This window comes from Periophthalmus magnuspinnatus, chromosome 5 (assembly GCF_009829125.3).
Source record: "Periophthalmus magnuspinnatus isolate fPerMag1 chromosome 5, fPerMag1.2.pri, whole genome shotgun sequence".
NCBI lineage: Eukaryota > Metazoa > Chordata > Actinopteri > Gobiiformes > Gobiidae > Periophthalmus > Periophthalmus magnuspinnatus.
Window position 1 is genome coordinate 31,940,475 of NC_047130.1, and position 14,473 is coordinate 31,954,947.

General features: G+C 35.5%; 1 protein-coding gene across 2 annotated transcripts in view; it reads left to right on the top strand.

The window, feature by feature from the left end:
* Positions 1 to 11,471: 11,471 nt before the first annotated feature.
* Positions 11,472 to 14,473, top strand: part of ephb2b (eph receptor B2b) — a 119,442-nt gene continuing 116,440 nt past the window's right edge. The window contains exon 1 of one of the 2 annotated variants that reach the window (XM_033966252.2): positions 11,472 to 11,661. In XM_033966252.2, coding sequence (XP_033822143.1) covers positions 11,610 to 11,661 — 52 coding nt within the window. In that variant the 5' untranslated portion in view covers positions 11,472 to 11,609. The remainder of the gene's footprint in view (positions 11,662 to 14,473) is intronic. The other variant, XM_033966253.2, reaches the window with a different exon arrangement.

Below are 14,473 nucleotides of genomic sequence, written 5' to 3' on the forward strand. Positions count from 1 at the left end.
GTTTCTAGCTTTGTATTTAACCTTAAAGACTAGATAAGCAGCTATATTTGTAGGGAAAAATCCTCTTTATAATTGATTTGAGAGGCCTCAACATTTTTCCTCAAACTTAAATGAAAATGCTGCCAGCACCTAACATGATATCCTACAAGTGTGCATTTGACTGCAGTACTACAACTTGGAACATCCACAAAGCAGTAATCTAGTGAATCAGTATAATTACTATAGGCCTGCAGATTATAGTTCTCTATGGTACGAGGTGTGTTATGTTATGGACCTGTGAAGTGTTGATGATGCCTTGTCATATCATATACTTATCCATATTTGTACTTAGATGGGTCTTGTTGACACAAACATTTACTGGGTCAGCTGATCTGCTCTCCGTCATGTCGGCCATTCTCATAAAGACGCACGCAACCATGAGATAAACCAGCTTTCCAGTAGAATTTATATATGACCTACAAGTTCAGCCAGATTAGTCCTGATTGGATTTCTGGTGCCATATGTGACCTACAATCTACAATGGGGCGAGTACGGCAGGGCGGGAGGGTCACTGATCTCTCTCGGATGAGGTTGCCATGGGAACGACCCCTGGATGCTCCCGTGTGCTCTCCAATGCCCTCACGCATCTTCAGGATTTCAGTGTGTGTCAGACTGGGCTTCTTCTGCTCTACTTCCCCATGCGCTGCCAGTTCTCTTCTTTCATTACAGACTCGACAGCAGCATGGATACTGGCATTTATGTGCGCTCAAACTTAAAGTGTTTTTATCAAATTCACACTGGTATTTTTATAGGAAATATAATACTAAATGATTTGATTATGATTCTACTGGGTGCAAATTATGAACTAAAGCGGTGGTTGTCAAACTTTTTATGCCATCTATGAAAATATTTTGTATTCTGAGTATCACCAGATCCAGTCGAGGACTATACCAGCTCTTAAACAGGTTTAAAATACTCCTGCACTTTTGCTACGAAATTTCTAAACAAGGACTCACATGAGGAAGAAAATGTGAATACAATTTCCTCAAAATGTAGCAAACTCTAGAACTGGAGTTGAGTCTGTGTATACCACCAGAAAGAGTTAGTAGTACCATTGCTAATAAGAGACGTGTCCAGGTTTGTTTTTTAATATAGTAAGTGTTGACTAAATAGCCTTTTAGCCTTGTGCTGTCTAACTCTAGTGTTGCCTCCAGGACTTCTCTGTTATTAGAATTCCATTTCGGGGACGAAACCCCAAATTTTGAGTCAATGCAGCAGAGCCCTGGGCCAAACAACACTGTTCATTATCAGTGGAGCGTCTTGCAGCTTTTTGGTCACTGCACAGGGACACATTTATCCTAGTCCAACTGTAGCCACAAGCACTCAGCATCACAAACTTATTGTTAAAAGTTCATGACATTCAACTGCAAGGCTCGGCTCATATGAGTCAGAGATTGTTGTAAAATAGGGGACTGTTCTTCTAATGCATAAAAAAACTTCTAAACCACAGAATGATACTGTTCTAATGTTGGCCTGTGTCTGTAAAAAAAAAAAAAAAAAAAAAAAAAAAAAAAAAAAAAAAAAATATATATATATATATATATATATATATATATATATATATATATATATATATATATATATATATATATATATATATATATATATATATATATATATATCTTAAGAAGACATGATAAAAGCTGCGTCCTCCATGTATTCTGTTTTCATGTAATCATTTGATGAAGACAGGTCACTCTTATAATAACAATGTGCGATGTGCCAAAATAAGTGTCAAAGGTCAATGCTGACAGTTCCACACAGATGTAGCCTGTAGCAGAAAGGGCATCTGGTGCAAAAGAGACAAATCAATCTGTAAACTATTGCATGTGATGATTTGCAAAAGGAAATTAAAGAAATGTTATTAGATCTAATTGCCTCTATCCTAGTCCAACTGTAGCCACAAGCGCTCAGCCTCACAAACTTATTGTTAAAAGTTCATGACATTCAACTGCAAGGCTCGGCTCATATGAGTCAGAGATTGTTGTAAAATAGGGGACTGTTCTTCAAACGCATAAACCCAACTTTTCCATATTTCTGATAGGAAATACAAATGCATTTGATGATTTGAAGATCTTACCTGACCCCTCAAAACTGCATGGCATCCTCCATTTTAATGTAATAATAATATATTGAAGCCAGATCACTCTTAAAAACAGATTGCAATATGCCAAAATAAGTGTCAAAGGTCAATGCTGACAGTTCCACCCAGATGTAGCCCATAGCAGAAAGGGCATCTGGTGCAAAATAGACAAATCGATCTGTAAACCATTGCATGTGATGATTTGCAAAGGAAATGAAATATTATTGCGTCTAATCACCTCTAGATTGTTTCCTTCGCTGCGAAGTCATATTTCAGTGAACACAATAAAAATAGCACCAGATCTCTCGAGAGTCTTCGCTTCTCTCCCAGGGTTAAGGTTAAATACAAAGCTACTCATCCCTTTAGAATCAGAAGGTTCTGTCTGCGTTCTGGGCACATCTGAGATATTTAGGTTTAAAGTTTTGATGGCTTGTACAGCAGATAAAAAAAAACAAGGGATACATTTATTTGATAAATGGGAATTAAGGTCACCCTCAGGGGAGTCTAAAACGAGAAAATGAAATTTTTGACACTTGTTTTGACCGTGGGTGTTCTGGGAAGTGGTCATTTGAAGATAGAACCTTCTAATTCTGAAAAAGGTTCTATCTACAAAACATGCCAAACTCATTTTACAGTGGTCAACTTATTTTATACTAACAATGATGATATTTAACTTGTACATTTTAAATGATTAAGCATTTCCTGCATATGATCACAAACATACGATAATAAACACACAGTTAATGTCAGTTTTTTCATATTATTAACTGTTATCATCCGTTTCTAATCCAGAAAAACTTTAGATCAGCATAAACTGTTTTTGGTAGTTTCTGTCTTAACTAGAGCATGTGTTTACACATGTTACACTATATTATTATATTTTCTTTATCTTAAAGGAAATATAAATGTTTTGGGAATGAAAGAGACACGCAAAAAGACATTACAACAGCATTATGATCACACTATACTGTAGGGTGAAAACTGGGTGGTTGTAAAAATAAAACAGCGAGAAGATTTTTTTTTGCCTTATGTTCATTTTCAAGCACGCTTGAACCATTGGTAGGGATCAAATTGGTCAAAAATCGGGACACCTGGGACATTTCTTGAATAAAACTGGGACAAATCACAGCTTTTGGATAAATCTACTGGGACTGTCCCGAGTAAGGGCCGTCTGCTTGGCTATAACCTATAAGATGATTAACAAGTATCAAATATTATCCAAATAAAAGTGTAGGAATAAACATTTGCAATTTAATCACAAATAAAAGTTATTTGATGTTAATTTGTTTATCTTTGTTTATTTCTTGTTTTCCCCACTTGCTAGACTTGAAATTAAAGTCTTTTTTAGTTAGTTAGCAAGTTAACAGCTAACAGCATTACATCTGCACAAAACGCAACACAAAAAAAATTCAGAATTTTGGACTGAAATGTCCTTTTTATACCAAAAATGCAGTCGTCTTTAACAGAACAAGGACAGAACGCCAAAGTTCCAAAGCAGTTGACTGTGATTGGTCAATTTAAATTTATTCTGTGTTTTGGTTGGTTCAGAAACGTATAACACAAGTGAAACCTTATAACACAAGTGAACTTTCAAAATTGCATCTCTATTTGCTTATAAAATCTTCAAAAATGGACCAAGTCTATACAAATGTAGACGCCCAGGAACTAAAACAAAATTTTGGCAAAAATGGGAGATAGATCTTTATAATAATAATAATAATAATAATAATTATTATTATTATTATTATTATTCACATTCTTGCTGTGAATGCCTCCATATAGATCCTGTGTCATTACACTGTTTTTATTGCACATGTATTTAAGAGTGTATGGCTGCAGCTCATTGAAAACCCCACCATGACTACGACTTTTACAAGTAAACATCTCAGCTACTTCAAGGGTTAAGGTAAATGTAGCACAAACTAAGCGTGGAGTTGTGAAAATCAGGAGCCTTTCATGGTTAAATACAGTGCACCCTTTAAACAAGAACTTAACCTGGTTTGACTCCAAAAACTAAACATTTTGATGGAGATTGGCTGTTAAAATATACATAGAAAACCAACTCTTAGATTTAAAACTATTTGTTGATGAAGCAAAATTACATGGTTCAGAGTTACAACATTTAAACCACAATCATAAAAAAACAGTTGAGTTTTTTGTGTTAACATTTCACCTGTGCGTTTAAAGAGAAGCAGATCCCCCTGGAGGGGAGCGTAGACTTAAATATAGCTGCCATGGGTCACTGGTCTGATGCCTTTTGTGAGGCCTGAGGTAAGACTGCAAAAATGGGCTTTAACCATGTTTAGCCTTGACCTGACCCTGTTTTTGGTATTGTGCTGTACAAAGAAGTTGTTTTTGGTGCACAAAAAGCTCACAGAACACATGTTTTAGTTTAAACATTACTTTGGTTCTTATTCACTTTTTATTTGTGTAAAAAAATGTGAAAGTGATGGAAAGTTATCTTGATTTACATAAGGGATTATCCTTCACATATCTTACCATTCATATAAGAGACTAAATTAATTGTTAATTTCTTGTTTATAGACACAATTTTTGGGGAGTTTTGAAGCTTTTATGTATGTAGCATTTGTGCATTTTTTACATTTTAGATGTAGCCAAAACTGCTATTTCAGAATCTTTCAAACTATTATTTTATTAGACTATTCATAGTTAAATTTGTATAAGGAAAATACATCAGAATGCTGTGAAATTTGACCGCAGTGACAATAGTTACAATATTTGACCGCAGTTAAAATAGTTCCAATATTGTTTTTTGACTAAAATTTTTTTTTAATCAGTATTAAAGATTAAAACTTTCATTAGTTTACATTTCAAATTATATGTTTGTCCCATACAAACCTTGTATTTGACACAGTATTGCCTGTTGTAAACTCTTCAATGTTGTATAAGTGTATTAGCAGAACAGGTGACTCTCACAGAGCTGGCGCGTACCTCCTCGTTCTCAAAGGTCACTGCCTCCAGCGCCCACGCTCCCAAACACAGACTAATCCCACACAGTTCAACACCATTCCTGATGAGTACAGCCCGCTGTGGTGCCAAGCAGGTCAGTGTGGTCCACGGAGGTTATCCAAAGGCTTAACCGGAGTTTACAGTCCAAGACTCTTTGCTGCAAGATCCAACCGACACTTGGGCCCACATGAAGGAGTCCAAAACGTTAACTGTCCCAGGAAGAGACACAGAAAACTTCCAATGACACCGTAGGGTCCCACTGAGCATCACTGCAATAAAAAAAAAGAAACAATGGCATGAGAAAAAGAACAAAAAAGTTTACGTATTCAGTTATTATCAGCATACAATATAAAATACTTGCAATAATTCAAATTGTATGGGGAAATCATTTAGGCATTTATTTGAATTGTGAAGACTGGTGAAACAATGAGACTTTTTAAACTACAATTTAATTTGTATAATTTGTGGTACATAATTTGCTGTTCATTTATAACAGTACAATCGATTTAATTTTAAATCAGTCAATGGATTTAAAGTTAAGTTAACGTAATAATAAAAAGCATTTGCAAATTTTGATATATTATTTTAACAGTGTTTTTTATTAGAAAGTGTGGTGTGTAATGGTGGGCCGTTTGTATCTTTGGAAGTGTAATTTATCTTTTGGGCCCTTTTATACTTACATATTGTATGGCCGTGTGACATGTGCGTGTGTGTATTGTTGTTATTTTTATTTTATTTTTTTTAGAATTTCTACACAGAGACAATAACCAAACTAAACTAAACCTATGTATTCATTATTTTGTTATTTTCTACAATTGCCGTCACATAAGGCCATGCAGCGCTGTTCATCATACCCCAGAAAATTGTATTGAACCACTGTGACTACAATCCTTCCCACTTCCACACATCTGCAGATTTATGTTCAGTCTTACGGTCGGATCAATTAGTGCTGCAAGATAATGCTAGCGTCCAGAACCGAGGCATGATTGATGAGTGCCATTTACGCCAGACATTCATTTGGCCATGACTGTCATCTCAATGGCTTTTTACAGAGCCTGTGTTTTACTGCTTACATTCATTATAATGATAAGACCTAGCCTTCTCTTACCATACTCTTTTTACATACATTCCTCTTAAGGCGGTGACACCATAAACCACAAGAAGACACTGATTCTGACCCCATTTGTCAAAGCAAAACGCCTTAAGTGATTTGATTTAAAAGTAGTGAAAGGAGAGGATAGGGGAGCGAGGATCTCTTTTCAGGTCCCTGTAGTCCACTATAATGTGAGTACTACAGTGTCTGCAAAGTTCACATCACAAGAAAGTCAATTAAGTCCTGCCAGGGCTTTTGGGCTATTTAATTAAAGCTAAAGCAACTTAGCAGGATTGAATTAAATTTTTGGCAGCGGTAAACCAATACACTGGGAAGGCGAAGGTGGTGTCCGGGTGGGGTGAGCTGTCCATGTAAAATAAGCACAGAGGACCACATATCACTGCCTCTGAATACATTATCTAAAACAACTGGTGGTTTGTGTCTCATGTTCTATGGCTAATTATATAACGTCAAACATTAGCAAGTTCATTTCAAAAGGTATAATTAGTTTTCCTCAAAATCAGAGGTTATAGAATGCACAACTTAATACAGCCCTATGTAACTTCCAGTATAATGTAAATAAGGTAAACGTGTATCTTGCCGCAAGAAATCTGTAAATATTGTTGTAAATTACAAGGTGAAATTTTAATAATAATTATAATAATACAACAGACTTATATGGAATTCTTTTGGACACCTAAAGACGTTTTACAAACAATACGAAAACAGTAGAATGTAACCGTGTTATTTTCTATCATAAGATCAAATATCCATCAATCAATTCATTTTACAGTCCATTCACTATTTATGTGAGGACTTCAGCCATGACATTTACAGACATATTATAGCACATTCCTAATTGTCTGGAAATCATTGTCAGAAAAAATGGGAAAAAAATCAGATATTGATGTTGGTAGATATTAGGCAGTTATCAGACAAATATTAATAATAATGAATATGAAGAGATACTAGTGGCAAAACATGCATGCATTTTTGTTTAACAGAGCCTTTAATCTGCACAGAGGTAAATATGAGCAGAGCCAGATCTGGGATTAATCCTGTGCGAAAGGTCTCGGCAGATTAGACAGGTCCAGAGCATTTTCTCACTACAGGGTCAGAGACCCTGACACTCAAAAACAAAATGCTTCCATATATATACATATATAATTCTCAGTGCAAAACCTACAAACACAAACTATTATTTGCTCACATTGTTACGAAACACACATCCACTAAACTAATTGTGTCTGAAGCTTTTATTTCAATTAAACTTTAGAATTCAATTATAAATTTCAGTTTTCAAAACAACTCAAAATAAATTTTATTATCATGCATAATTAAATCAGCCTTATCCTTCAGGCATAGTTTTCTAGTAAATAATGAAATATTTGCACTAATGAGTTCAAGAGAGTGCTGGTAGATGTACAACTGTGAGGCTCTTGGGGGCGCTGTTGGTGAAAGTAGACCCTCTGGAATGCAGTGTGCTTTTGTGTTAGATTTTTACTGACTCCTACTCAGCATTACCTGGGCTCTTATAACATGTGTGTGTGCCTATAGAACTGTAGATTGTGTCTATAGGACAGTAGATTGTGTCTATAGAACTGTAGATTGTGTCTATAGGACTGTAGATTGTGTCTATAGGACTGTAGATTGTGTCTATAGGACTGTAGATTGTGTCTATAGGACTGTAGATTGTGTCTATAGGACTGTAGATTGTGTCTATAGGACTGTAGATTGTGTCTATAGGACAGTAGATTGTGTCTATAGGACTGTAGATTGTGTCTAAAGGACTGTAGATTGTGTCTATAGGACTGTAGATTGTGTCTATAGGACTGTAGATTGTGTCTATAGGACTGTAGATTGTGTCTATAGGACTGTGGATTGTGTATATAGGACTGTAGATTGTGTCTATAGGACTGTAGATTGTGTATATAGGACTGTAGATTGTGTCTAAAGGACTGTAGATTGTGCACTGTGTTGAACTGTGCTCATGATCATAAATATACGCTGTCCCATTTTAAATAAATACATGGTAATGGAAAAGCTGCAAGAATATTAAAATACCAAAATGTATTGTAATGCCAACATTGATATACATTTATGGTCTTTTCTTGTCATTTAGTGGGTGTTTATTAAAATATAATTATACTAAATAAATTTTAAAAAATCTCAAAGTGATACTAAATACAATAATTACATTTAAATAAAAGACATCCTTTTTGTTGCATATTCATTTGCATAAAAAGGGGTGATTTCAGTGACCCTCCTGCACTAAACCTTGTGTCAGACACAGGACACTGTGTCAGAGTTTAGACCTCCGCACAACACTACTGAAAATATCACCAGACAAAACATTACAGCTACATTAAAAAAGACATTTTTTATCAGCTTCCCAGAGATACTGTGATGGTAAGTACTCGAAAACTCACCTCATAAGTCTGTTTACTCAATTACAACATTGAACAAAATTGTGTAAGTAAATGTATAAGGATTTTAACAGGAGTGCATATTTTTTACAGGTTGAGGTTTTTCCAAAAATGTATATTTTAAAAACAAATATAGATATTTTTTCTGATTTATTAAAGTAAAAATGTGTTATTTCATTCCACGATGTAGCACAGTTGTATTCAGTTGGCAAAGCTCAAGAAGATTCCTTCACGTTTACTGCACTCTGCTTTTCATTACACACATATTACCACTACCATTATGATATAGTATGTCTCAAATATATCTCTAGGCAATATCAGCGTGTATATTAATACCATTTGCATCTCTAGGTCTCCAGTCGATGTGTATGGAAGTCATTATAAGAGGTCTCCTCTCTTTCTTTCTCTCTCTCAGAAGGTTTGCCGTGTTCTCTCCATCTGCGTTGAAGTCACCTGGTCTGAAGTTGGCCCAACAACTGACCTGGAATCAATACAGTCAAACTCAGTGGAGGCAGATAAATCAGACTTGACTCGTTTAGCCCATGAGAGTCTGCACCGCATGGGCCCGCCGCTGCGCTACATAATAAGCTAGGCATGTTTGATGACAAATAATTTATAGGAAATTCTTCTATTAGTTTGATTTAGAGGCTCTATATAACCACGGGGCATCCAGGCACATACATTTTTACTTGTTTCCAGTGAGCTATAAATCCAGGTGTACACAGCTGTATGTTCGCCTGGACTCTGGCCTGGTACTATGACAAAAGCAACCTGACTCCAATACTTTTCAAATTCCTGCTATGGTCTCTGCTTTTTATTCAGATATAAACTATCGGAATAGGTTGGGACTTTTATAAAAAAAATAAATAAAATAAAATAAAATAAATAAAGACTTTTGGAATCAGGAATGTCTTATTTATTTTATTTTTTCTCTAATAAAATGTGAATGTAAAAATGTTTTTTTCAGTTAATTTATATAGTTCTTGTTAAACATTTATTAAACAAAATGACTTTACATCGAATTGTGTTTAGTTTAAATTTAATTGAATTTATGAATTGTTCATATTTGTTGTATATATTTGAAGTGTTAATTTTTTGAATATATTATTTATTTATATTTATATATATTTATATTATTTATCTTTTTTTGTTAAAGAAAAAAAAATTCAGGTCTGTAATGAAGCACTTCTATTGACGTTGTTAGGAACATAGTAGCAATAGACTTTATATTTTACTATGCAAATGTACTAAAGCAAAAACACATCTAAAGCTCGTGACTTTGTAAAGTAATGTTAAGCGTTTATGTTTATATATTTATATATGTACTTCAGTTTACATTATTATTATGTGTGCATACTTTGTACCACTGTCAATTGAATTGACTGAACTGAGAGATTTACTAGTTTTAATATTTAAAATAAAATAAATAAGTAATGTAATGCAATAATGTACCAACAATAAAATATGTTGGGAAAACTATATACAAACAATATAAACAAAAGAGTCAATCCAAATGGTGCGATATATAACCCCCCCCAATAAAAAAATAAAATAATAATAATAAAAAAATAAACTAAATAAAAAAAAATTATAATGATGAATCTTTATGCTCTAATTATTGCTATTAAATGTATAAATATCTATTGCCTGCTGTCCACAGTTATGGTGCCAACATGTCTGAATAATCGTAGAAGCTGAGGCCCAGTTGTCTGAGCCAACATTACATCAAATGATTATAGTTTTATGACAATTTTAAAGTGCAGGAAGAAAAAGTTTGTGACCTGGAGGAAGTCACATTTCACTTGAGTGTAGGCTGCTTTGGCTCATGTTGCTAAAAAATGTACGACATAAGATGGAAAAAAAAAATGGCCTATAAATGTCACATGACACTTGTGTGACACCAGAGTCACTAAGAACTACGCTGGTTTTGATTAAAGCAAATAACTACATTTTTTGTTGTATGAACCTGGTCATTACTGATGAATAATTAAAAATAATTAACTACTGGGTCAAGCTCAAAGCAAAACTTAGCCTATCAGGAAATGTGATAATGGGTCAGACAAGTGGAGATATTATAACGATTATATAGTGAGTTTATCTATATCTATAAATATATATATATATATACACACACACATAAAATACTATGGACATCCCAAATGTTGCTACTTCTAAAAAGCCTATATCCTAAAGGGGTTGTCACTTATTATTTTGACACAAAACAATGCGTAAACACATGCAATCATCAAAAATGAAACGTGGGTTGTATTATATAGCCGTATTACTCAGTCATTATGTTCTCTACATTTAAAAATGCACACATATTACCACTACCATTATGATGTGCATCTAATTATCCAGAAACAATACAAAAAGTTTGTGGAAAAGTGGGTTTTACTAAGCACAGCACGAGATAAGTTGTACTTACTTTAAACTGTTCTTCAGGCAGTTCTTCATGACGTGCGTCATGGCGCACTCCATAGTAAAAAAACAAAAACAAATGCTTTTGTTTTAGCGGCTGCAGTGCAGCCTTGAGACTCCATCTTTCATAAATGCCCCACAGGTCCCAAACATTTAATTGTCGTTAGGTGAAGGCAGAGAGGACTGTCCTTCTCGCAGTGATTGACAGTAGGGGGAATTGAAGTCGCATCTGCAGGGGACGGACTATTCCGCGACCAATTGCTGAATATGTGTTTATAGCGCAGTAAAGCGGCTTTTTATAAACACATATCTAAAACAACGTGTTTAAAGGTCTTGCTGTTTTAAACTCTACAGTTGTGTGAGCCTGCGCTGCTTCAAGCCTGCGTAGCTCACAGCTCCCCTCTGTCTCCATTTTTTTGGTTTGGTCCAAACTTGGTCCAGATTTGAGTTGGTTTCTCTGCGTCTCGGATCGCTGTACTGGGGCTGACGGAGCGCCTGTCCCTTATCTGCTTTTTTCCTGTCAATGGCTTTCAGGACATATTTTATTTGAATGTCTGGACCTTTAAAGTGACCGATAATGGATATTCTATGGATATTATGGACCGTACCGGCCGTAATAGCTGTTGAAGGTAAGCCAGTGTTTTCATCCATCACAGCGTAAACGCCGCATCCTCACGCCGGTTTGAGTTTGAAACAACAAAGCGCACGAGTGGACGTTTTGTGAATGTAATAAGGAGACTAACCTAAAATGACGCTTTTCCCTTTTCCTGGCCCTTCTTTGAAACACCATAGATTTTACGCACATAATACGGCTTCTAGTCTCTTTATAAACGGCGAGCGGTGATGATGGAGGGACACAAAACACGCGCATCTCTGCAGGTTTACACTCGTTACAATAGTAATTACGGGATTACTAGTGTGTAACATGGCATACGATGAGATCATTGTGAGTGTCTTCAGACCTGAACATCACATGTATAAATGTCCCGTGTTGGCTTAGAGGTTTGTTGCCGGGTTAGTTGTCAAAAGCCGGTGCCAAAACGAGGCATACGATCACAAACCATGGCGAGATTATGGTACTATTGTCCGCATGCTTATTGCAGTAATTGACCGTGGTGTGAGCGAGCTTCTCGTGCAGAGGCTTCCCAGACTTTGAGACGCAGTGCGTGCTCAGGCAGTGGTGTGTGGCGGCCAGGCAGCGTGGCTCCGCGCACAAAGGAACAGGTTGGCTGAATATCTGTGTTAGGTGTTTACTCTGGAGTGTCTGGACACAGGAGGAAGATCTCTACCTCAAACAGACTTTATCTTTCTGAGTCACAATTTATAGTATTATTATATCAATTCCATATAAACAATCCAATCCAATATATTATAGGTCTGCTCTCCAGTATATTCTTTATTTTGAGTAAAACTCACTTTATTTTATAAGAATGCAGTTGTGTTGGACATTCATTCATAAAGATCTAACTACAATTATATCTCAAACTATTTTACCTTAAAGTAGCAATCAGGTCTTATGCTCATGCAATATACATTAGACATAAATTAAATGTCTCAAACTGCTATAATTAATTCCAATAATATTTGGCAAAATCTACTGTTTTAATGCTAACCCTAAAATAATTCAATGGTATTTTTCTATAACATACATATTGTACAGTACAAGAAACTGTAAAAGAAAAATAAATGAAAACTGAATAAAAGTGTGGTGTTGTATCAATTATAATATGGATATCAGTCAATTATTTCACTTTCTAACTTTCTGTTGGTTAAATCAACAACTCTGTGAAGCTCTGCCTAACTGTTGCTGTGCTTTTGTCTCAAAACAAAAATAAATTCAATTGAATAAATCAACATTTGATATTTTCATTCTCAATGAAAAATCTTAAACTGTTACTTGGAACTTGTGCTGTGGAGATCAAACGACAAATGTGCCGTGTTCACTGTCTCTCTACTATCAGTAACAGTGAACTTGGTGGGTCGGTTTCTCCAGCTCCTCGAATTTTAATGTGCAGCCTTTTGATCCCAATGATACGACTGCCTTTTTTCATTGTTTTGATTTAAGGAAAATGTTTTGGGTGTCTTTCTTGATAGGGGCCGTATCTCAGTCACTTGTGGATGTTTTCTTCAGCTCTAAACATGTTTTGTTATTCTCAAAAAACCTCGTCTATTGGCCAATCCGATAAGACCACTGTCCATTTTACCCTATGAATCACCCTAGTTGAATAACCAATGGGGATGCAAAGATGGCTTACGTGTGAGAAATATAGAGAGTTGAAAAAGAGGTCACCAATGCCTTAATCCAAAAAAGAAAAAAAACATCCCAGCATGCAGCAGGGCCGATCTCACCAACAAATCATTTTGACACATTTGATGGCCGTGTTTTCAGTTTAATTCAAGTTGACAGTCCTTCATATTGCAGTAACGTTTGATGACAAGGATCAAAAGTTGTACTGTATGGTATTCATCTGATCGTGTTTAGAGGTCAAAGTTCAGCCACAACGCGAATTATTAAAAATCAAATTGCTAGCCTTGTCTCATAATACCATGTGAAACTGACTTAATTTGTGGCACTAAGACATTGGAAACATAAGCACATTTTTGCTATTGTGAAAATAAAAATTGTATTATCAGGCCAGGCTATGAGAGCATTATTTTTGAATTGATACTTGACCTTCTTATTAAAATGCATTAACTGCCAGTGTTGACATAGTTGGTTAGCAATAAATTGAGACTCTGTTGCTATGATGTTAGCAAAAGGAAACAGAAAGATTTGCACAGTTTGTTTTGAAGCACCTGTTTATTTATTATGTATTTAATAATAGTATCAGTTTTTCATCTTTATGCCTGTAGGTCAGATTATGCAGTATGGATTTATATGTTCGCTGTAAATTTCAGTATAAGTTGAATTTTGTGCCCAAAACATCCCTGGCGCTCTTCTGATTCACACTGCTCATTATGTTGTGGCATTACAAACATTTTATGGGCAGCTTGTTGTTGCTATGATGCAACGAGCGCCTCCTCCAGACATGTGTGTGAGTTGTTGTGGCTTGAGCTGGATGATGGATCACTTTGATAGCAGACTCTTTCCCTTTTTATTTGAGTGGACACAATGAGACACACAGCCCACTGCAGAGGACAGCCGAGCGGGTTAGAATGAGCCCACAGCATGGCGTCTTTAAAAAATGTCTCTCCGATTGTGATTGCATTTCAGCATGTGCACCACATTCCTTCAAGCACTGTATCTCGTTCAGTAGAAAATCGTGTTGGCAAACATTACCCGACATGATGTTATTTCAATTCAGATTTGTCACTTGAATTAATGCACTGAGTTACATATCTTTGTATAGGGTGTTTCAGAAATCCTGCCAAGTTTGGTTAAATGCTTTGAAATGTAAATGTGTTGGCAATTGTTTTGCATGGTATAGACTGTAACATGGA